Source organism: Rhamphochromis sp. 'chilingali' (genome assembly GCF_963969265.1).
Source record: "Rhamphochromis sp. 'chilingali' genome assembly, chromosome: 6".
NCBI classification, from domain to species: Eukaryota; Metazoa; Chordata; class Actinopteri; order Cichliformes; family Cichlidae; genus Rhamphochromis; species Rhamphochromis sp. 'chilingali'.
The window spans coordinates 35826334-35850962 of record NC_137933.1 but is presented as its reverse complement, the minus strand read 5'-3'; the positions used below and the strand labels follow the sequence as shown (position 1 = coordinate 35850962).

Sequence of the window (24629 nt, the reverse complement as noted above, 5' to 3'; positions counted from 1 at the left end):
TTTAAACGACATTAAGTTGATTGTGGGCTAAGTATTCAAACTTTGGGGACACACTGCAGGGAATCACACGCGCTGGTGATAATGAGTGTGAAATTCATTTAAACAAACAATGACCCACTCGACAGATGCAAGGATATACTGCTCATATCATCCAAGGTGCAGTCACTACCAGTAAACAAACCATAGACTGCTGCTCTTGTTGCTGTTTACACCTGCAGCATATGATCAGCGTACCACCCTGAACTTTAATCCCTAACCCCATCAAAATAAAATTTCTCCAAAGTCAAAGCAATCAGAAAATACTAACATTGTTATTGCAAGTATCACGATTCAGGTGTGTTTTTTCAAAATGTACGATTAGACGTAACCCTGTGGTGGGTTAGAACTCGAGGGTTAATCCAGAAGTTGTGGCTTTTTAAAAGAACGCTAATCATCTCCATGTCTGCTCGAATAGTTTGGGTTTCTTGTACTGTTGTAATGCTCAAACTCTTAAACATTAGTTTCTTTGCAGATCTGGATAACTAAGTGATCACTATTTTGTAATCATTCTGCCATTTGGCAGTAATTTAATATGGAAAACAATGAGAATAAATTGCACAATTGAGCACTCATGTGTCTCATTCACCCACTTTTTTCTACATCTTAAGTTAACATTCAGACAGATGATGAACGTGTCAAATATCCTTGCCCAAGGATGCTTTGGCACACAGACTGGAGCAGCCAGAAATCAAACCACCAACCTACTAGATGGTTTACTTTACCTCCTGAGCCACAGCTGCCCTAATTCACAAACAGAGAGAATGTTTACTACATGTTGTTCAGCCTTTAGTTAGTGCGACGTTTCAGCCAGCCGTGGAGGTGAATCTACTACCACGCCTTTGCAGCCTTGTCAGATGAAATTTGACCCTGCAACTTTTCTTTCAGCGTTTCAAGCTTGTCAGTGAAAGCTATATTTGAAGGCAGTGTACCATCTCTTTAAAGCACCACAGAAGACTTTAATGCCCTGCACAAGTACGCATTGTAATTTATCAGATAAAACACTGCATGAGGTGAAACACTGCAGCATGAAACCATCCTGGGGGGTTACTGTCAGAATTATAGCTGCCCTGAAACTATTAATAATAAACAGGGCTAGTGGAAGATGATGCATAGTTACCTGTGCGTGCACCTGTGCCTCCCTCTCAGCGAGCTGCTTTTCCCTGAGCTCCCACTCCTTCTCTCTTCTCCTCTTCTCCTCAGCATGAGCTGCCTGTTGTCTCTGCAGGGATGCCAACTCCTGCCGCTGCTTCTCCAGGCTGCGCTGCTTCTCCTGTTCGATCAGCGAGCTGGGCCGGGAGGACGGTCGTGATAACGATGTGCAAGAGGACGAGCGCTCACTCAGGGCCTGCCGCTGGTCCTCTATGAAACTGTCCTGCTGGACTACCACTGCCTGTGTTAGACAGAGCCACAGAGATTAGGTTAGACATACCCATCCTGTGGATTGTGGGGTATTCTGCACTGGCTCTGTGTGGATGGAGGTCTTTTTTCTGTTCTTTTCATTGGAAAGCTTCACAGACTTGCATCATGTCAGTTCTGATCTGGAGCGCTGGATGTATTGTCCTGCTTAGAAACCATCATACCTGCAGAGTGCTTAGCAGAAGATGCAGGTTGGAGACACTGTGGAGGACCTGCTGTTGAAAAAGAGAGAGCAGTGAGTATAACCTCAAACCTCCGGCTGTGTTCTTGTTATCCAGGAGAAAAATCCACTTCGGCTGCAAGGACAAAGCTCTTTGATGTTGCCTTACTTACTGCTCCACTTGACATGTTAAAACTCACCATTATTGGTAGCGGTGTTTTATACAATATCAATTTATAACAATATGCTGATTTAACTTTACAGAGATCTGACCTTTCCTGCGCTCAGATATTAGCACAGTAACCTTGTATTTGTCATCCGTGTTTACAAGGACTCAAAACTGATCCAAACCACGTTACTGCGAACTAAACAAAACAGCTTTCATAAAGTGACACGTCTGGAGGAAATGTTGTGGTGTCACACAGAATATTTTAATATAATAATAAAAAACTGATTTTACTAAACTTAAAGTTGTTTATAGCTCCACAAACCAAGTATTGCTTTAAAAATCACACTTTGCAGCCACGATAATAAAACCACTGACAGATGAAGTTACAAACGTTGATCTTCTTTGAATCGTTAAGTCTTGCATTATTGTAAATGCTACTTTAATTCACTGACCTACACATCATGACTGACTAAGCACACACATATTATCAAAAGCACACAAACTACCAGGAAAATGTTCCCTGCTTCACTGCAAAAAAATGTTCAGGAATAGCTCAACGAATATGACAAGGAGCCAAAGGCATCAATACACCAGAATAGGACCCATATCTGCAGACAGAGGCATGTACAAAGGGAGGCCATGGAAAGCCTCCTTAACTCGTTTCCCCCTTGGACTTATTCTAACCCTTGTTTTTCTTTGCTAAAGACTGGCTATTCTGACTAAGGAGTAATTTTACTTTTTAAATAAAATACTTTTAGGAAGAAAAATTGAAGAAATAAAATAATTAGAACTACTTTGGGCATATTTTTATGGTTAATGTTTTATTATACTTAAATAAGTTTATGACTTATTCAAATAAAAGGTTCTAAATACCCATTTTGCCATTTTGCAAAACAGCTCAGGGCTGGATATCAGCTTAAAAATTATTCACAGTGATTTTTGCACAGATTTCCGACAATGTATCTCTTCCTGATCAAATGTTCTGATTTCCTGTTGTTCCTACAGCTGAAAATGCTCCCAAAGCTGCAAAAGTCATGTAGCCTAAGCTCTGCACCATTTATGGTTTTATATCGCGTGCAGCGTTAGCAACATGAAACGCAAACAACTTCACCGACCCACTAACATGGTTTTAGACTTTTAGTCTTGTATTAACTGCTTATTGCTCTTTGATGCTGCAAAAATATCATATTTATTAGTTAAGCCTTATTTCTTCCTGTTATTTTACAGCGCTACGCTGCATGAGCTGCTTCTGATTATTGTGCATTTTAATAACAATTTTCACTTAAAACTCTTCCTACTTTTATTAAATGACAGCTTACTTTGCTTGGCACATGCTCACTTTCACTTTGAGCTATTTTGTTATTTATTACTTAGCAGAGCTTTTTACAGAAACAGCAGTAAATCCCTAAATGTGGGCAGCAGGGTCGTTTAGATTAAGTAAAAACAATTTCAAATTTGAATTTCTAAAAAAAATTTATATGTTGTTATTGATGGAGTATAAAAGTGTTTGATAGGTGGCAAAAGGAAAGCTGTTAGCGGCAAATCAACCTCAACAAGTGAATAATAATAATTAAACGAGTCGATCAAAACCAAAAGGAGGAAACAGTCCATCACAGTTCTGAGTCATGATCAGTGCTGTGGTTAAAGGTTTGTGGAAGACTTTCAGATTTCAAACTGGGCCGACGCATTCTGGCTGAACTTGAGCTTTACTGCTGTTTGAGACAACACGCTGATTAATGCCGGTAACAATGCCGTTGACACAGGGTTTTGGCAGTTTCTATGTAAACAGCGACTTGAACTGAATTAGACACAGGAAGTCAGTGTTACCTCACTGTTCCTCTTCAGCAGCTGCAGCAGGTTGGCGTTTCCTCCCTGCACACAAACATTAAGACACACTGAGCAAGCTAAAACACAATAATATACTCGCATGCAAACATCTGCTCTTGTGTACAGTGCTCTTGTGGGCCTGTATGCTGTATATATCACGGAGCGAATGTGATTAAAGTTGCACATGTGGGTGTGCTGTGAAGTCTAATTGTATCTGGCTATGATTATGTATGACGGATTTAGTGTCGTGCCGCTTTATTTTAAATGGGGACGAGACGAACGGTTCTAAAAAGGTATTTTCAGTTTACAAAAGAACGGCACAGACCAACGTGAATACAATAGAAGATGGAAGGCTGGAATTAACTCTGCATTGTATTTTTTAATGATGACTCGGACTTCTGAACACCGTCCTTTTACTGCTGAACTCTCTTTGAACTTTGGCACCATGCCTGGGGTGAAATGTTAAGAAAAATTAAATGCTTCTCTTCTGTTTTCAGAGAGCAGCATTTACAAGGAATGGCCTGGTGAATAGCTGGCTCCTTTTTCTTTATTAAACAGCACATTACGTTTACTGTAGCCTGTCTCTGCTAAAAGATTCAAGACACAATAATGTGCAGTCCAGCTGCTGGTATATGCAGTATAAATGACTACAAAGGCTGGCATCCAGTGCAGAGCTACAATAGCAGCACCTAAAGGCACTCCATTCATTTCCATCATCTATTGAATCCTACACAACTGATGGTCGCCATTAGCAACGGGACCTGGGAGGAAGAGTCAAGAGGCTAATTCATTGGAGGGAGAGAAGCAGTTAAATTCATCTTAATGGTATTGTTAGTGTTGGAGGACAAATGCACCCCCACACATGCCCTCAGGTTCTCTGTGACGTGTAGGGGCACATTGGCTTCAGAGTCAAGGAGAATAACTGGCTGCTGGGATGCAGACCTTCTTTAAAACGCTGTCGGACTCAGTCCTGCGCAGGTCTCCCGCCATATCCTCACTCTCATCTCTGTCTCCACCTGATATAAAGAGAAACCACAGGAAAAAAAGATGTGATCAAGAAGAGTGCTGCAAGACAAAAGGAGAACTCTAAGAGCTAGAATATGAAAAAAGACAAATGTGACTGGAATTCAACCAAAACAACAGGCTATGTCCTCAAAAAAAACAAACAAACCAAACAAACCCAACAACAGTAAGCTGCTCTGCTCAGTCAAAGTCAAATGCTGGGGGAAAAACCAAACCAAAAACAGCTAGGGTGAACAGGAAAGGAAAGCACTGCAGATCACAAGTTCACCACAAAGAAAGAAAACACACAGAAAAAGATCCGAAACACTGCAGTGGTCAGATGTCATGTCAATGAACAGTTTAAGTTCTTTGAAGTATCAGTGAGAGCACAGATTTATATGAAGCATGCCAGGTAATCCACATATTTTTGACATTGCCTCCTGGTGACAGCAGCTACAGACTACCAGCACCAAATCATGCCAGGACCTTTAGCTTCTCCACAGCTGTGGCACATCTGCAGGCTGCTTTGCAACCCCCACCACCACCCCAGATCCTCTTTTAATGCTAAAACTTCATCGGTGACAATGTCTGTCATTAATGGCTGTTCTGTTATGGCAGCTCATGTTGCCTTTCCTTCCACATATGTGCACACGGAAGAGCGGGAACGTCCCAGAACAGAGCCAAACCGCCAAATCTAAACTACTGCAGATGGAAATAACAACCTCTTGATTACAATGGCCCAGCCTGAATTATGGTTACTTATCAGAATGTGGGTGATTAAATGCAAACTCTTTCTTCTTGGTGAAAAGTTTTGGTGGCGAATATGAGCACAAATATGTAACTGAAAAGCAAAATTCGTGTTTTATGAAGCAGGATGGAGACTTAGTGAGTAACTACAGGTTGGAAAAATCAACCTCTTCAGATCCATTTTTACCAATTTTGTAGTTTTGCTGGGTTGTTTTTCCCACATTTGTCATTTAACACCACCAGGGCTGCAGCTGAAAAACAATGGCATCTAAATGACACATGGATTTCATTAAATAAATACACTGCAATTATAGTCAAATCTCCACATCTTAATGACAGAGCTGTGATGCTGAAAGTCTATTAACTTATGCAGTCTGCATTTTGACCAATTTTCCTTCCGGCTTCTAATCAGGCCCCAGAAGAGGAACAAAATTAGCTAAATGAACACCGCAGCTTTAGCTTTTATCAAAGGAAAAAAGCAGTGTGTAGATTTGTAACTTAAACAGAGTTGGTAGACGTGGTGTACAAATTAAGAATTTGTTTGGTGTTCATACTGAAATAATGTGAGGTGATGTAATGATTAATATTAATATCAACCGAGACCTCAAGCTGATCAACCCCGCCCTGCAAGGAAACACTTTTTCTCTGCACCCTGTCGTTTCCGACAAGGTTAATAAAAGTCCTTCGTTTACCATTAGAGAGAGATCCTGTGCAATTTTGTGTGATAGTGAAATTCTATGATTTTAAAAAACAGAAATGACACTTAAAATTGGGGGACTCGTAGATATAATTCATGCTTTTGACACAGAGTCGACTTCCTTGGCGGCCATCATTTCTTTGGATGTATGGAAAATGAGAAATTCTCACTACATTTCAGTGAAAAGCAAAGTCTGACAGATCAGTGCAGCAGAGCAGGCCATTCAGATATGCAACCTCTCAAACAGTCTGCAGGAGAGCTTTTGTAAACCCCCCCTCCCCCACCACCAAAAAAAATCCAAAGTATTACAGGTTTTATATTGTCAACAAGTGACTCCTGTGAAGGTTACAGCCGGGTTTGCTATGTCAATAAAATAAGTGGCTCTCACATGCAGAAACTCGGGAAGGAATCAAAAGATTTTCTGCTGACCTACATTCATGTTGTGTTTATGTTGAATCTGACATCTCATCTGATTTATTATTTATTATGAATTATGTTCTGCCTTTTTCTTTTACATTCTTTTAGTTTCACTGCTATTCTTTTATTTACATTTTCTTCCTTCTCCACCTACAGAGACTTGTGTAAAGTCTACATTTACTTTAAAATATAATTAACAGTCAACACATTTATCTATCTGTTATATTCCCTTACATTAGTCTCTATATTTCATTATGTTTGCTTATTTAAATAAATCAAGGCTGCAATAGTGTTTAAGAGACATCCCCCTCAGACAAAAATATCATTGTTTAGCTGTAGTTTTCCAGGTATGCTAGCGATGTAGAGATCTGGACCTCTTAGAGCTCTTGTGGTTCAATGGATTCGACACTATCAGCTTGCAAGCCACCAGTTCAGAGATATCGCCCCAGGCCACCTTTCCCTCAGGAAGCTCCAGCTCTGCTGTCCAAGCCTCCGTCTGAAATGTTTTATCTAACTGCTCTGAACAGGGGAATTGTGGGGAGAGGTGGGTATGACCACCAAAACCCCGTTTCAAGATGAAAAATGAAATATTCCACTTTTAAAAACTGTGCTTTGGCTTTCAGCAGTGTTGTTACACATTTGCAGTCCAGTCACCAAGTCGGTGCAGTTATCTTGACAAGCAGGTGGGGGTTCAGCATGTTTCCCTGCACTGGATTGCACAATGTTTAAAAAAAAAGAAGAAGGAGAAGAAGAAGAAGAAAATAAAACGTAAAGGAAAAAAGACACCAACAAATGTTCAGAGCAGCACACTTACTCTTACTGCTGTGCATCTGGTGACTGTCGAAGCCTCCGAAGGTCTCAGCCCTGCGGGGCAAACACACCGGCCCCGCACCACCACCACCTCCTCCCTCCTGGACGCTGGCCATGGCCCCGCCCAGGCTGCCATTCACCAGTGTCTGTAACGTCTCCACTGTCACGGACACACACAGAAGGAAACATCAGCGTGCAGGTCAGTAAGTGAATTATCCAGCTAACTGTGTTACAGTTCAGCTCTGCAGCCATATATCCTGGCAGGCTGCTACCGGCTCCTGTTGCTAAGCAACTATTGACAACCTATTAGCGCCACAGAGCCTCTTCACTAAAAGTTTAAACATCTTCGCAATTTGAAATGTATAGAAACTCTGAAAAGATGTGTGCATACAGTGTACTGATGCAACACTGTGACCTTTCCTGTCTGGCAGATTCTCAGTAAAACACAATAACCTGAGGAGGAGAAATCACATTACTGCTGCCAATTCACATATCAAATAAGGACAATTACTGCTCCAGGCTTTACAAGGACGAGGTGAAAAAGACATTGTGCTGTAGAGTAGGTAAACTTTTACTGCTAGTTTGAAAAGTTATAATCATTACAGGAGTTTTCCTTCATTCATCCAACCGCCATTAGAGCTGCAGCCTGTTTTTCTTTGAACTGTCACAAACTTACCAAACCTGTAAACTTTAAAACAAATCCTTTGTATTTTTAACCAGCTCCAGATTTTTGTGGAACACTCTTTGCCTGCAGCGGGACTAAATAATAATAAGGAGCTGTTTCCTTACGCAAGTCACACTCTGACCACCGAAGCTCCTCGGCTCCTTCACAGACAAGAACACACACCAACAACAGGTTCAGCTTTTCTCTTCATTTTGTCATATTCAAGTCATATTCAACTACATTTTAAGAACGGTAAGGATTTCCCAGCATACATAATCAAAATTAATGTTTCACTTCATTATTACTCAAAGCTTGATGTCACTGTGCTACAAGAGGACATCAATGGGCCGTAAAAAGTCCAAAATTGTCTTAAATCCACATTTACTGGTAAAAATCCTTAAAACAGATCAAACTCTCTTAAATTATTTTGGCTTCCAATTCTTAGAACACAATGACACTATTCATGTAACCTCTCTACAGTTCAGACAATGCAGTTGCACTGCTGTTAAGGCCACGGTGCCTTAATTTAGGCCCCACAGCCTGCTGAGTTTGCAGTTCACTGTTAGGAATGCTGAAGATGATGAAGGAGAGGGCCTTCCAACCAGCACGCTCATTAGTCTACGGAAATGGAAAGATAGGAAGCGGATAATCCTAGAAATTTTATTTGTGTTGCGGTCTTACCTGATTTCAACTAATAGATATCAGACATCAGATGGATATGTCCATGAGAATTTTGGTCATTAATTATATCTAAAATGTTATTTAAAAGTTCTTTAAATAAACACTGTGATTGATTATTGGTTATGCAATCATTTGCTTCCATTTTTGACTGTAGGAAGGAGCTAAAACTCTCCTGATCTTGATCTTTTTTGCATTTACAGCTTTCACGCTAATGCTTATTAGAATAACAAACTCCAACCCACTGATCTCTCAAAGGGTACACATGGAAAAAAAAACGTTATTAAACTTTCTCCAATTTATTCTTTTCAATTATTTAAAATCAGAATCAGAATCAGAATACTTTATTGATCCCTGGGGGAAATTAAAAAGCAAACTGTCTAATATTCAAACGGCAATTCCCCATTAAAGTAATGCAAATACAGTTTCAAGCACTTAATCCAAAATCCAAGCACTTTTCAAACCTTGAAAACATCATCTTAAAATTCACGAGTTTGCAGCACCTGCAAAATCCCTGCATGTTGTTGTTAGACTGCATCATGTAAAATCCAAAGTAAACCCATACACTTGAAATAAAGCAGTGCAAATGATAAGTAAAGTGAAAGCTATACATACATATATTTCAATACCTTTAACACAGGATACAGTAATTGCTCTGAGCTCACCTCTCCGCTTTCTTCTAACACATTTGATGAACAACACTGCCAAAGCACCAACAAGCGCTGGAGTAAAATCTCAAAACGCATCCCGACTCCTTTAATGTTTGCTATACACTTGAATCTCTCTCTCGGGCTATGAAGGGATCCAACTACTGAGCTCATTACATACTCAATTACATCATTTCCTTAGGGATTAATAACACGGTAGGCTCTCATCAGAAGAATTAAAATGAATAAACAAGTTTTCTTTACATACAAATTGTTTATAAACTCCTTACATACAAAAAGTACTGAAATTCACATTTTTTTACAGTGAATTTTTCCATGTGGTTGCCAAAGTGTATCCTTTTCACCTGCAGCCTCAAAAATGTGTGGTGGAAAGAATTTATCAGAACTTTTTTATGAAAAGTGAGGGCAGAACTGTCCATATGTAATAATCGATGAAAAACAATAAGGTGCTTTTTTAGCAGATGGCTTTATGCCTCATGTCATGACACAAGTTTTGCTTAATAATTGATATTAGCTATACATATGAATGAGTCAGTGCTTTCTCTTCAATGAGATATTATAATACCCTGTTTTATTCTCAAGGTGTCATTTACAAATGCAGTGTTAGGACCGCTTTGGTGTTAAGAACTCAAACCTCACTAAAAGGAGAATAGACCAAAAACTAAGAGGGAAAAAATGGTCCGCCTGCCTCCCTATCCTCACCTATGGTCATGGTCTTTGGATAGTGACCGAAAGACTGTGGATACAAACAGCGATAATGAGCTTTCTTCGAAGGCAGAGTGGCTTGTCCCTTAGAGACGGGTTGATGAGATCAGTCATTTGCGAGGGGCTCAGAGAAAAGCTGCTACATTTCCACATCGAAAGGAGCCAGTTGAGGTGATTTGGGGATCTGACAAGCACGTCTGCCCGATGTCTAGGACAGACGCCCACCACAGTGGATGCTAATAGCTCAGTCACACCAGAGTTAAAAATAGGAAGAAACCCTCCGTCCAACTAGGAAAAAAAAAAATCAGTGGTTGCCCATTGATTCAATTGAATGTTTTTGCTGTCAGAGATTCATTGCAAGTAGTTGCAGTGTACAACATCCTCAGTCACCATGCGATCAGTTTTGATCACAGGTAAGATAAGATAAGATAAGATAAGATAAGATAAGATAAGATAAGATAAGATAAGATAAGATAAGATAAGATAAGATAAGATAAGATAGAACTTTATTAATCCCTCAGGTTGCCTGGTGGGAAGCAACTTGTCTCCACACAATTACAATTTGACTCAGACCGACTGCAACCACTGTGACAGGTTTGAAGGTTTGCAAGTAATTGCAATCTGATTTATATCTGATGTTTATTTTCTAACTTGTGGTATCATTTAAAGTAAAACAGAGAATGAAGGGCTGGGCATGATTAGGCCATAGGTATCCTGATTGAGGAGCCGAAAACGCTTCGTTTAAGGCTTAAAAACACAACTTCAGGATATCGCACTTACCCACTCAATCTTTTACATACCTTTCTTATAATCTTTTAAGTTTGCCTAGATGATAAAATTTAAAAACGTAAACAGGATAACATGTGTAAGATGTACTTTATGTTCATAAAGCAGCAATGACACATGCCACATACTAACAATGTGTAACAATGTTAGTATACAAGCCTCTCACTGTGTTTTTTTTCGTTCATTCAAATTTATTTCTCAGTATATTCAATGAATGACGCATCCACAGCACACATCTTAGAAACCCGTCTTTCTTACCTTCCTGCAGGGCATCTTTCATGATGGACGCCCCCCCAGGCGGCTCCAGGCTGCAGGGTGACCTGAAGAAAGGTTGGACCTGCCGACAGGCCTCCTCGCCTGGGCTCACGCCCTCCCACATCCCTCTGAAAAGCCGCACCTTCTCCTCCAGCAGAGACATGATTTCTGTATCCTTTTGCCTCAACAGTTCTGACCAGCAGAGACAGACAGACAGGAAGACACAAAGACAAACAGTGAGAAATCTCAGGCAAATGTGTGTGTGTGCTTGCTATCATACAAACAAATTTAATAGATTTCTCTCACCTCTCATTTCCTTTGCTTTAGTCTCTAGCTGTCTCTTGTCATCTTCTGTCTCACTGGGAATCCCTTCATCCTCATCCTTGTCCCTGTCCAATAAAGAAAATAAAGATGATGTACAACATCCCATAAATTAGACAGGATTAAAGACCAACAAACAACCAGAAATCTACATCACTTACAGTGTACAAGTGTTTAATCAATTAACTGGAGTTAAATTATTCACTAAAGTTTTGGTAATTAAAAACTTAAAAACAGTATTCCGAAACATTTTCATTAATTTGCAACATTTTACAGATTTCTCGTCTTAAAAAGACAAGTCATGAAAATAACCATTAGCTTCCATCCCACAGGACAACAGACAAGTGTCCCAAAAGTTTGAAGCACATGAACACATGGTGTTTTTAGTTCAAGAGAAAAAAAAACAGAAGCCATAGCCTTTAAAAAAAAAAAAAAAATTCATTTCTGCCAATAGCATGATCTCCATTTGTGTTTTGGCAGAAGTCAGACTGCGAAGGAGACAGAGTGCCTAATCTCTCTCCTTCCCACTGGCTGCATTCAAATAATCCTCTGCTTATAGCGAGCTGTCCTTGAAGCCAAACCAGCATTAGACTGTCCCTGAGTACATCCTATCCCCAGGTAGAGTAGTGCTACTCCTCCTGACAGCACAGTGCTCTGTCCACAGAACTGGGCTTGGTCTAACTCGTGGTTTACATCACAGATGGACGGGTGATGAACTCTGAGAGACAGAGCCCTTAATGTAAAGCACAGTGGAGTTTCTTCTGCGGAAGAGGTTGCAGGTTATGGTAAACCAGAAAAGATCGGGGTCTAAGCTTGCTCTTACATGTAGATTACAAGATGCAAAAATAATTGTGTGTCAAGTACAGTAATATATTTAGTCTTCATATGTTTTAAAATAAAAACACTGACATGAATTCTACTCACATAGACTGCATGGCTTCCTGGATGAGCTGCATCCAGGTGTTGCGTTCGTCTTTCGAGCTGGCCAGGACCTCCATCATCTCCGGCTTCTCTATGCCTGCCGTGATGAGGAAGAGGCCGCGCTCTTCGTTAGCGACCTCCCTGACAATCAGCTTCTGGAGGGAGATCACGGTGGAGCGCTGATCCTGCAGGGAGAGAGGCAACATGGGAGGAGAATGAAAAAAGAGAAGGAAAAAAAAGAGAGAGGAGAGATGATAAGGGGAGGGCCAGGAGGGAGGAAAGGGGGTGGAGGGAAAACAAATGGTGAGGATCAGGGAAGAGGATGGAAAAGGCAGGAAGAAGGGTGGGCTAAAGCAGAGGAGGAAAAAGGATAATTACAGGAGAAAAGCGTAAGAGAAACAAAGACAAAGGGGTGGATAGGGATCACAGACACAAAGGGGAGAATGAAAAAATATGGAATAAAGAGAAAAGAAGAAGCCAAATTGACATTCTGGCTAATTTTATGATTATCATGGCTGTCGGCTGATTCACAGAGCCTCTGCTAACCTTGCATTCTTAAGAGTGCCAACACTGTAAAGCACATTTTAGTACACCACAAACCACTCCATCATTTCTTTTCAAACTAGTAAAACTCCAAAGCTGTAACCACATCCCTACATTTTTTCTCCAACCACTTGTCTGAGGTTTAAAGAATAGGTTGAGTTTTTTTCCTGTGTGTTTGTCTTCCTGGTGTGACTACATTGTAAACAATAGGAAGAAAATCCACAGCACACGTTCTACAGTTTAAACCAAATCAAGTGAGTATTTTAGAGGGGAAAAAATGTTGTTGATGCAGCACAACAAGTGGAACAGAAAGATTGAGTTTGCACTAAAAATACTCCACATTCAACATGAAGAGGGGGGGAACTATGCATTCCTACATCAGTCACCTAAACATAAATGCAAATTGTCACCTTTAATTGGATACTTTCACCAAAAATACTGCAATAACTGCTAACTGCAGCCTTTATCAACAGCCGTCAGTCTGCAGGAACTTATGTGGGCTATTTCTCAGACACTTCTTTGTCAGTTAAACCGATAAAAGGTCTGGAGATTTAGATGTGGCATTTGCATTCAGAAATCCCACAACATGCAACCCAGAAGAGCTCGCAATACTATCTTTAAGCTGCAAAAGCAAAACTAACGCATCACAGAGAGAAAGAGGGGGAACATTACAAGAGACCAGATCAAGAGCTTTGTTACGTGTGGATGGGAAAAAAAAGAACACACAGCTACATAAAAAGGCCTTGATGTCCACAGAAGAGAGCAGTAGTGGATGATCACAGGATCCTTTCCATAGCAAAGGAAAGCAACCAAGCAGAAGGACTCCAAAAACACAAAAACAAAAACCCAACTGAAGACAAGACAGAAACCAGGAAAAATATTTCAGAGGAAGTCTTTTCTGTGTGATGATCATTGGTTCCAAGCTTTAGGGAGTCACTGACTGAAAGTGTTTAACATGCTGCTAATTTGTCCAATTACATGTGAGTTTGAACTACAATGGCTACCATTCCTGTGCAGTTTATGTAACTTTTTTTCCCATCAACCCATGAGAAAAAAGCACTTTAGCTTTGTTTATTTTTGGGCTTCCAGCTTCAAGCTGTGGTGATGATGCACACATCACACTAGATAGAATAGAGCATGGCCACCACATCTGTGCGCCAGCAAGCTAAGAGCACTGAATGCAACAAAATAGAAAGCTGAGGTGTATTTACTGAGTGTGTAACAATTTCCTAAGAGACAATTTCTGCTTTCAAAGTCGATCATTTCTGCTGTCATTTTGATGTTTGAATCGTCATTCCAGCAAAGATATGGAGCCACGGACAGAAGAGAGCATCTTTGAGGCCAGCCCCAGAGTAATGAAGTAAAAGCAGGTTTAAATTTTGGAGCCATTGTCACAGCGGAAGGTTGTGCTGTACAGTTAAAGCAAATATGACGAAAGATCTTTTGCTTTTCCTTCTTGTTTTATGCTTTTGTCAAACCTCTCAGCTTTGAGTTGTTCAGGCCTTTGACAGAGGCAAGGCAATACTCCCCTGTCTTAATCACTGTTACTAAGTAACAGCAGTTTGAATATATGTAACACAAAAATATGGAGCCAAATCTATAATATGCAGGTTTGGTAATAAAGCTCCAAATGTTTCAGCTGAAAACATTTAGATTCTCCTCGTCTTTTTGTTTATTTACTATCATCCATTCTCTTTTAGCTCTACAGGTCTGTGTTCCTGTAAAGGTGGTGATGATCTACGACCTGCTACAGTAGCTGCATGTACTCTTGTTGATCCACAGAACTGATGCCTATACTCTCAAAAACAAACCCTCTCCACATGGCTGCCATCCATTTCAAACCACATGTTATTCCCCTTTCTAATGTCAACAGCTCCAACTCAAACATTGCAGGCTTTTTTTTCTTTTTTACTGATGGATGTGATTATTAAGCCACCAGCCTGCCTCTGTTTCCATTCCTGCGAGTGTGAGAGAGGGAGAGAGAGTGTGGCATGCCATGAAGCTGTGAGTCCTGTAAACATGGAAAAAACAACTCAAACCTATATGATTTATCACAGCTGGGTTAAGGAGCCCAGGGCCAGATAAGCTTTATTAGGTGCAGCTAACGTGCTAGCAAGAGGCAGGCATTATTTCACAATGGGATAGCTAAGAAGGGCAGCTCCTGCTAACAGCAACAACAGTGGGAGAGGAAAATATGACAGCATCATCTCTGGCAGCACTCATGAGTTCTTCATAACTGTAGGGCAAAGGAGAGGGAAAGAGATGACCTACCAGCATGGCAAAGACATATTTCTGGTCTTTCTCTTGGAGGAAGACGAAGACGTCTGATAGGAGCAGAGCATGAACCTCTGGAAGACGACCAGAAGAAAATCAGTTGTTGTTGGATTAGTTTAAATACATCGAAATGTTAGACCCTAAAAAGACTAACAAATTTCCCATCCCCAACTCCTCACCCTTTAATCTTCCCTGGGTGTTTTTCAGCTGTAGCGCTCCATCGTGGATCAGCCGCCTCCTAAGCAGATCCTCCCTGGCGAAAATTTGCCCGTTCTTCATCATCATAATCGACTTGTTGTCCATACGGCCGTGAAATTCCTTCAGGCGCCGTCTTTTCTCGTGTTCGTTCACCTTGCTATCAACCGCCGCTATCACCTCCTTCACGAGTCGAATAGCCTCCGTCAGGTCAAAGTAGTCTTCGTCGCTCTCTGTGTTAGACGTGTGACAAGATTTTAGAAAATTTATTCTACAAGAGATTACCATAGGAATGTGATTTTAAACCAGCTGAAGCAAAAATGGAGCACCGTTACATTTGGTAGTTTAATGACTCCAATCTAACACACTTAACCCTGAACGGCTCAGACAGGTGGCGTTTAAGTGCGGCAGACGATGAAGTGACATTTTACTTCTCATTTCAGTATTTTAACCGTGGCTGCATTTACACTCACTGGAAGAGAGTACTGAAAGCTTTTTTATGGTATTAGCTGGTCACAGTGAGTCACACATATTATTATAGAGACATCTAAGACATCTTATAATTGTGTGGATGCCCTCATAGGGCATCCACACTATTGAGTTCCTGTTTCTCTTTATTCTTTATTCCACTATTTTATTCTAGTTGCTTCCGTACACTTTTTGGCGCTTAACTACTCCCACAGTTTTTGTTCTATTTTCACCGTTCAAATCTTAAAAAATTCTGCTCTTTCTGCTAATGCGGGCTTTGACTTTTGGTGCTCATAACTTCTATACTTTTTGAGATATTGAAATTTTTTTTGCAATATTTTTTGCCCATTTCTGCATATTATCAGTGGCCTCACTGGTTTTCCTTGCCGGGTTGACCTGTGTTTTAGCTCAGTGAGATGAGCATCCGTTCTCAGACTGGGAGGCCCGGGTTCAAATCCCGCTTATAGCAACATTTCTTTCAGTTAACAGTTAAACTTTTTTAACTCTTTTCAACACAAATTTCAGTTTTTTCACTACTTTTCAGCACAAATACCAGCTTTTTCAGCTGTTTTCAGCAAAAACCTCTTTTCAGCAGAAATTCTGCTGATTGAACTCTTTTCAGCAGAATTTTCACCTCTTATCAGCACAAATCTCAGCTGTTTTCAGAAAAAACTCTTGAGCAGAAATTCTGCTGATTCACCCCTTTTCTGCAAAATTTTTAGCCTTTTCACCTCCCATCAGCACAATTCTCAGCAGCTTCTGCTCATTTCAGCAGAATTGTCAGTCTCTCCACCTCTTCTTTGTGAGAATGAGTTTGGCTCTGTGAGATGAGTAGCCGCCTTGAGACCAGAAGTGCCAGGTTCGAATCCTGCTCAGGGCAACGTTTTTTCAACTTTTTCAGCTTTTTTCAGCAGACATCTTCAGCGTTAAGGCATCCACGCAGCATTTTCCCAGGAAATGCAAATTTTTCTAGTTTGTTTTTAATTCTTGTACATGTCTAATGAAAAACCTTCATTTACAGTATGTATATAGCAAATTAAAATGATCATTAAGTTTCTTAGTAAGATGTTCGAGCAATACTTGGAGCCAGAATACCTTCAGTGTAGCTTTAACATCATTTAAGATGTTAAAGCCGTTTGATGTTTTGATAATTTTGGAGAACGCTGCAGAACAATTTAGAGATCGTGCCTGAAAAGCACAAAATGTACAGATATTTGTGATTAAGAAACAATAGTGTTTTACTCGATGATTAAAATAAATATGTCGTTCTGTATGGATTTTGCATGTTCTCCCCATGTGGGTTTTTCCACATACTTGGCTTCCTTCCACAGTCCAAACACATGGAGTTACGGTAACTGGTGAGTCTGAATTGGCCATAGGTGTGAATGTGAATGCGAATGGTTGTCCGTCACCCCTGATGTGGAAGAAAATGGTTGGATGGAAGGACGGACAGACAGAATAACTTGTTTAGACCTAGAAAAACTTTTTAGCTATCTAGACTTTTTCATTCCCCTGTACTTATGCCTTCATGTGCACACCACAAATCACAAACCGTAGTAATTGATGACTTCGCAAAGCCAACCTGTGGGCTGAATTAGACCCTCTACTCTAAGGGGACTCAAGCCATAAGAGCACCCACTGTATGTGTATATTACATTTTCTCTTTTACAAAATGCTCCGATGCTCCTTACTCTACAAATCCAAATATTTAACTTATTTTCTTTGCAGCAAACTGGACAAGAAGACTGATACCGCTTCCTTTGCATTATCTGCTAACTAGCTGCTGGCGATAGACTCATGCAGTGGACACACACCCAATACATATCAGTTTCAGCTTATGCTCAGCAGGAAAGAGAACGAGGATGGAATTATTTCTAATGAAATACATTTTTAATCAGCGTAGCTGCAAAAGCCATCTGGTTATCTAAATAAAGTGCGCACATAAAAGCCTTGATTAACTTGACAGCGGCTGAGTCACTGTCAAGTGACTCAAGCTTAACATTTATTTATAGAAAAGTACTGGGATTTTGTTTTTTAAAGTATAACAACAAAGGAGTAAAATATCAGGGTCTGCCATGAGTCAGGAAACATGGAGTCTCCGCTGGGGTACTCTAAGGATTACAGCAAAGTCACGAGTGTCCTTTAAGTCTGCAAAGTGAGGAAAACCCCAGTCAAACTGTCCCGAATGCACACTTGTTGTACTCTATATAACACTCTTGAGTTTTAGGCTCAGCATGCAACATCCTTCCCTAAAGTGGAATATTTTCCTCCTGCATTGTATGTCTGTGCTCCAAAGCAAGAAAATATAATCTCAAACTGTGACTCTACTGTGTTATTTCCTCTCAGTACATATCAGAGTTGGCAGGAGAGACTCTTCTTAAAGCACCTTGGGGATTAAGGCAGAGCTCCCCCATCCCACATAGAACTATAAACAGGCTTTGGGGAGGGATTAGAGAGAATGCACACAGTGGGAGGCCAGCTGATGAGAGCTGCTTTAAATCAGATATAAATATGGTGTGAAATATTCCAGCTCCTCAAAGTGTGCTTGATCTATTATCCTATAAACATCCATCCAGCACATGTCTCATTTTTCTCAAAATATATGAAACTGTGTGCGAGAAATTGTACTTTTCAGGATGTTTCCTAAAACAAACGGCACACTGCTGTGGGCGGCTTTTCAGTGTACGAGCGGAGCCGAATGCTGTCAGGAAAAATATTAATAATGAGGTACTCCAGGAGTTTATTTTCTATTCTCAGGATAAAGGTGATGTGATAAATATTACTGTAGATAAACTCTCTAAATAAATATATAAATCATAGAGAATGATGTAAAGAAAATATTGTATTTGGTTTGTGAAAAGTTCTAAAATTAAAAAAGCCAAAACTGAAATGGGAAAAATGACTTAATTATATTGCTTAAATCTCCAACTTTAAATTCACACATTTTTTTCTGCACTAAGTGAAACTTAGTGAAATTTAGAATTAAGATTTAAGCAGCATCCACATAGGAAGTAAACTTGTAGGAACGCGGTGACCAGACCACAGACTTTATAAGCGACAATGGAAATAACCAGGTCAACCGACTGAAGCAGCTACCATTAACATATTTAAGGGTAGTAAATACATTAGGGCCTTGATGCATACTCAATCATGCAGGTAAGTAAATCCCCAAAAGTTGATTCTGTTCATCTGGACGTAACGTCAGTGGAAGAAACGTTTCGTCACGTATCCAAGTGACCTGACTGCACGATTCCCCAATCTTATGAACAGTACATTTGCATAATGACTGAAACCAGCCCACTGAAGGAACAATGGGCTGGGAGGCCAGTTCCTTGATCATTAACAAGGAACTGGTTTTGTTTCTACCAGTTTTATAGACAAAGTAAAAACAGTGAAAAAAGGCCAACATGAAAATAACCTTTAGTGTGCTGCAGCAGTCTCTGAATCAGCACGGGGTACTTCGTTATCCTCTGGGTCACAAGAAGGATGCATTCTGGGATGCCAAGCCTCCGCACAATGCTGCTACTCATCTTTTTCTGAAAGAATAAACAAGAGGTGCTTTTAGTAAAACATGCCCACACACAACAGGTGGCAGGGTCTCACATAACCAGCGAGAAGCTGCAAAACTCATTTGGCGTAGAACAATACAGCAGTAGTACTTGAGAGGGTGTTTATTGTTATCGTTTATGACGGCGAGCACTGGCGTTTCTATAATAAAAATAAACTGCCTCGAGGGTAATACAGCTTTTATTCAAATGTCTCCGGCACATGCCCTGATTGAAATGAACTGCAGATGCAAAATAATACAACTAAAAGGAAAGCAACACAGAATAAGAACAAGCTCTTTGTTCAACGCTACTTCAAGCACTTCCATACAAGAGAAAACAATGTCAGAACTCTATTCAACAAACACAATCGTGTCTGGAAAGCCAGACATCCTGAAGAAAAATGTGTTTTCATCAAAAAGCATGAAAAGAGACTTCTCCGGAAAGTTCGTCTGCTGTGTGACAGACACCACGAGAGAAGCCTGACGCTTACTTTGATGAACGCTTTGAAGCGTTTGTCTTTGGTTAGAAGGTCCTTGTGGAAGTTAACAGCTTCGTTGTGGCGACTGCAGAATCTTCCGTAAACCCTCTTCATGCTTTCACCATTTGATCCCGAAAACTAGAGAAGGAGTTGACAGATGTAAGCACACAAAAACTAATGTTGGTAGAGCAGAAATAAATAAAGGTTAAAAAGCTAACATTATTTTCAAAGCTTCAGAACTTCAAACGTGAGTTGAGACAAATGTTTGGGATTTGTGGGAGCAATATTTGACTCAGAGATTGTGTAAATTTACTTTGGAGGTGTAAACTTAGACGAGAACAAAAAAAACCAACATTAGGCCTTTCATAACAGCCATGAACACACATGCATTCTGTCGATAACCTTTCAGAAAAAGCTCTCGTTTCTGTAAAATAAACAGTCATGTTACCTTTTAGGTTTTCTGTAAAACCAGCTTGTGTTAAATCAGCTGTAAAGAATAGAAATGAATTTTGAACCAGCCCCTGCCCCCTCTCACCTGGCTACCCAGGATGTCCCCTATCCTGCTGATGATGAAGCCTCCTTCAAAGACTCTTCCCTCTAACTGGCTCTCCTTTTTCCTCTCCAGGAGGCGCAGGAGGTGCTGTGTGTGGAGCTCAAGTAGATCATCTAGAACGGGGAAGAGCTTCTCCAACATCTGCTGCTCCAGCTGAACCTCCTTCTGCAGGCCTTTGCTGTACACTTCTGACATGATGCGCAGCGTCCGAACGTGATGCATCTCTGTCTGCATCAGTTCTGCAGGACATGAAGGGAAATGACACTTAAGCCTCCGTTATAGTCACTGACATATAACATCAGCACCATCGCCATTTCCACTTGTATGTGATTCCCTGCATGATTCTCCTAAATAACAGGTTTCACAGCTCAGAAAGAGAACAGCTTCACTGGTGGAACAGGAAAAGAAGTAGTCGCTAACAAAGTGGTTATGGAGGTTTTTCCAACGTTTTCTGCAGACTTTCTCATATTTTCAAACTGCTGCAGCAATCTGTGCCATCTGGGAATCCCTGCACTCATGTATCATAAGATGCCTGCAGAGACTCATGCCTCCAGCAGGTACCCAAAAGAAAATTGGAGGTGCACAATAAGCTGAAATGACAGCCACCAGCATACACCACCTGCTATTCAAATACATCTATACCCTCCCCGTATCAGAGGTGCACAGAGTTTTATAGAGTTCATAACTTTGCAACTGATCTGCAACTACAGTGGTAGGGGTCACTGCATAGCTCGTGTAAAAGGAATACGAAGAAAATTTGACTACAAATAGATTCAAATCAGCTCAGGCGCATTAAGAGTATCTCAGTGCACATTTCAATCAGGTAAAAAAAAGCCATATTAGATCACAGAGCCTGGTAGATACAACTGAAGAAAATTCAGGAGAAAGTCCTTAAGTGGGGCCCAATTAAAATACTGTAGGTTCACCCTTAAACAAAGTACATCAGGCATGAAAATAACAATGACACAGATGAAACAGCAGTGACATTTTTATTTTATCTAACACTGTTAATCCTGGGCTTAAAGGCGTTACCTCCTTTCTCGAGTTTTTGTCTGCTTTAAATAACATTGGTCCACTTTTACTAGATGCTTCCTTACTAGCTGACACACAGAAATGTAGGAAACCAGGCCAAGAATGAGCTTGATTAAAAATGTTGCTACTCCATTTAAGAAACTATTACCTTTCCTTGCTTTGCCAGTAACCATCTTCAGATTAAATTACGTTTAATCAAAGTTACTGCAGTGAGTATTATATGTGGTGATTACCGTAGATGACATCTTGTCTCTTCACCAGCTCTTTGTCCAGCTGCTGCAGGTATTGCTGATCCACACCTAAACTCCACGAGTCTGCTTCCAGCTCTTTGGCCTCGGCCTCAAACTCCCCCATCAGCTGCCCATCCATCATTTCTGTTCCTGAGTCAACAACACAGCCTGAATTAATAAAACTAACTTCCATTTATACGATAATCTACAGGTGAGAGGTTTGGATAAACCACATTAAGTTTCTGTTCGGTGCAGTATATGCATTAATCATTTATTTATTTTTAAAAAAGTAATTATTTTTTTCACATTAAACTAGCTTAAATTAAAAAATGTGGAAAATGAATTTGTGTGTGTGTGCCTTTATTAACCTTCATCAGTAAGTGATTCCATGGATTCTGTGACCTGGTTGGTTCTGTTGAGCGAGTCGGTGGACTGAGAGAGATACCGCAGACCTTTAATGGGCATCTCGTCAAACACCGGACTGAATGGAGACACGATAATAAAATTCACGTTATTAATGTTGTCTTTGTAACAGGCCATACACAGTTATGTGTATCTGTTTAAACACATTGTACAGGGGTCAAATAATGCATTAAAAACTAAACTATTAAAAATGAAATTAGATTAAGTACAGAAACATTTCACTCCAACACACACACAGATCAGCTCACCCAGCAATGTTGCTTATTGAGAGACTCTTGGAGAGGTTGTTTCCTGTGAAAGTCATGATGTTGGTGTGTCTCCGTGATGGGATCATTAAGGTGGAATGGTCCTCAGGGGGCAAGATGGCCGACCAGGGGCGTTCCTTTGTCCCACCAGCTGGACCAGAGCAAACTTAGATTACAACAATAATCTGAACACTTTTCAAAACCAGCAGGAGATCCTAACTTATCCTGACTTTTTGGGGCCTCTGGTATAGTTAGAAACCTCGGTTTCATGACAAGTCATTGCTTCCAAATGCTAAATTTAAAAAGCTAAATCACTGACAGGTAAAAGCAATGGTTTTAAGACTGTATTTTGGCAAATACAGTCCATCTTTTTCTCTCCTCACAGACTGTCTACCTTCTTAGACATAATTTATTAGGAGACTTCAGAGCAAGCGGACAGCACAAAGCTTCTCTATTCAAAGGAAAAAAGGTTTTGTCCTTTGACTAATTTAACAGTTTAAATCTGTTTAAATCATATTTATGTGTATGTGTGTGTGTGAGTGTGGCTGAATATTCTAGGAGCAACACTTTGAGCTCTGGTCCTAAGAACAACCCCAAAGAAGCACTCTGTCACGGTGTGTAGATAAAAGCTACACTTTTTGCCAACTTTAGTGTAAGTAATTATCAGAACAAAATAAATGTGCACAAAAACCCTTCAATCTCCTCTTATTAGGGGATCAGAGAAGTTTGGCGATAAATCTGCAAATAATTACAGGCTGTGACAACTGTGTAGGCAATCTTGAGCTGGTTTCACACTCACGTTTGTTCCTCATCGTTACTGTAGGAAACAAGCTCGAATCTGGTACCGCAAACTGCTGGTTGGGCAACTAAGCAGAGAAACGGTGAGAAAAAGCATAAATGAAAAGAAAATCGATATTGGCTTCGGGACAGCAGAGTACTACAGAATCGGTGGAGGAGTAACTGCGAGGAAGCTGTACCTTCATCTTCACCTTGGCACAAACAGCCAGGCTGTCTCTGCAGCCCTTGTGGACGGAAGCATTGCAGTCTGGAAAGAAAAGAAGGAGTGAATACTGTTAGCCTGATGGTGGTGGTGGTGGGGCATGTGAGGGTGTGCGGAAAAGTGGGGGCTAGAAAATCTGACTGGTTTTTCATAGCCGGCCAGGAAACTCCACCAGCCTGCTAATGAAAGCCAGACTGGAGCAAAGCATGTGATGCAATCGAGGGGTAATGCTGCTCGTGGACGATGGGGGGAAAAAAACAGATATGACACACACGCACGTCACCACCGAATTGCATGGGAAAATTTAAATCATGTAAACATTCTCGAATCACCATTTAAGAACAAAGTCATGGTTTTAGATTGCTGACATTTGACCTCTTCTACAGGCTGATCTGTCCACTAAACTCAAATTCTCAGTTTTTCCTAATATTCGCTCTTTATTTTTAATGCTCACATCAAGGAGGGAAAAAAATGGTGGCTGATCAGGATTTAATCATACGGGCATATTTCCAGGAGACAGAAGTCCACTCAACACACATGTGAAACCCACAAACGCACTATCAGACCTAGTCACCCAAGCTAGAATGCATACAGTGCAACATTTCCGTTCCTGGGATTACTTCAACAGCCGCTTTTAGTCTGGGTGAGAAAATAGCGCTGCACGAGTCAGAAAGGCAGCAACACTGTCAGGGCAGGGAGCTATCGCCTGAAAATGTCTCACTGTAAAAATATTAGCAAGTAGAAGATTGCATGATTATCAAAGCACCTTGATTTCCTGCAGTGATATTTTTTTTTACATGCCTCTGGATTTTATTAGGTTTTTTACTGCTTTTTGGTGACATTCAAATAAGACCAGCTAATCTGAGACAAAGGATCACTGTATTCCTCTGCTGAATGGACACTAGCCAGAGTACAAACCTCCCTCACTGTCTGTGGCTCTAACAATGTGAACCAGACTGACTGAATACAACAGGGGCTGTTTTTGCCAGTCTGAAGCATCTGAGGCAGATTGTGGCCAAGAGGTCTGCTGTGATCCATCGCAGAGCTTGTTTCTCCTTTTTAGGCTTTTTCTGGGCTTGCGCCAAAGACTTGTGCAATAAACTAGAACCTCTTTAGGGCTGCCTCTGCCGCTCCAGTAAAAAACAATGCAAAAAACCAGTTCTGTTGTCTGTAATCAAAGTCTGACCGGGTTGCATTAGAAGTAGCTCTTTGGGGAGTTTCGCTGCAGCTGCACAACTAACTGCTAATATAAAGTTCAGTTGGTGTTTCATGTTTTCTTGCACTGTCCTTTATAATCAAATAAAGAAATTCTAATTTACTTTTTCTTTAAATTAAATCTTTTCATTTAGTGCCTAAAT

The 24629-nt window shown here is 40.5% G+C and overlaps 1 protein-coding gene across 4 annotated transcripts in view; it reads right to left on the bottom strand.

The window, feature by feature from the left end:
* LOC308398566 (A-kinase anchoring protein 13) overlaps positions 1–24629 on the bottom strand; it is a 121893-nt gene that overhangs the window by 6776 nt on the left and 90488 nt on the right. For 2 of the 4 annotated variants that reach the window (XM_080885279.1, XM_080885282.1), the window contains 18 exons: positions 23249–23316; positions 23071–23137; positions 22275–22422; positions 21972–22084; positions 21607–21753; positions 20324–20580; positions 19801–19926; positions 19181–19298; positions 15279–15527; positions 15097–15173; positions 12286–12467; positions 11347–11429; positions 11044–11232; positions 7289–7444; positions 4554–4627; positions 3612–3656; positions 1620–1670; positions 1158–1429 (listed from right to left, as the gene is read on the bottom strand). In XM_080885279.1, coding sequence (XP_080741405.1) covers positions 1158–1429; positions 1620–1670; positions 3612–3656; positions 4554–4627; positions 7289–7444; positions 11044–11232; positions 11347–11429; positions 12286–12467; positions 15097–15173; positions 15279–15527; positions 19181–19298; positions 19801–19926; positions 20324–20580; positions 21607–21753; positions 21972–22084; positions 22275–22422; positions 23071–23137; positions 23249–23316 — 2422 coding nt within the window. Of the gene's footprint in view, positions 1–1156; positions 1430–1619; positions 1671–3611; positions 3657–4553; positions 4628–7288; positions 7445–11043; positions 11233–11346; positions 11430–12285; positions 12468–15096; positions 15174–15278; positions 15528–19180; positions 19299–19800; positions 19927–20323; positions 20581–21606; positions 21754–21971; positions 22085–22274; positions 22423–23070; positions 23138–23248; positions 23317–24629 lie in introns of all 4 variants that reach the window. The other 2 variants (XM_080885280.1, XM_080885281.1) reach the window with 2 other exon arrangements.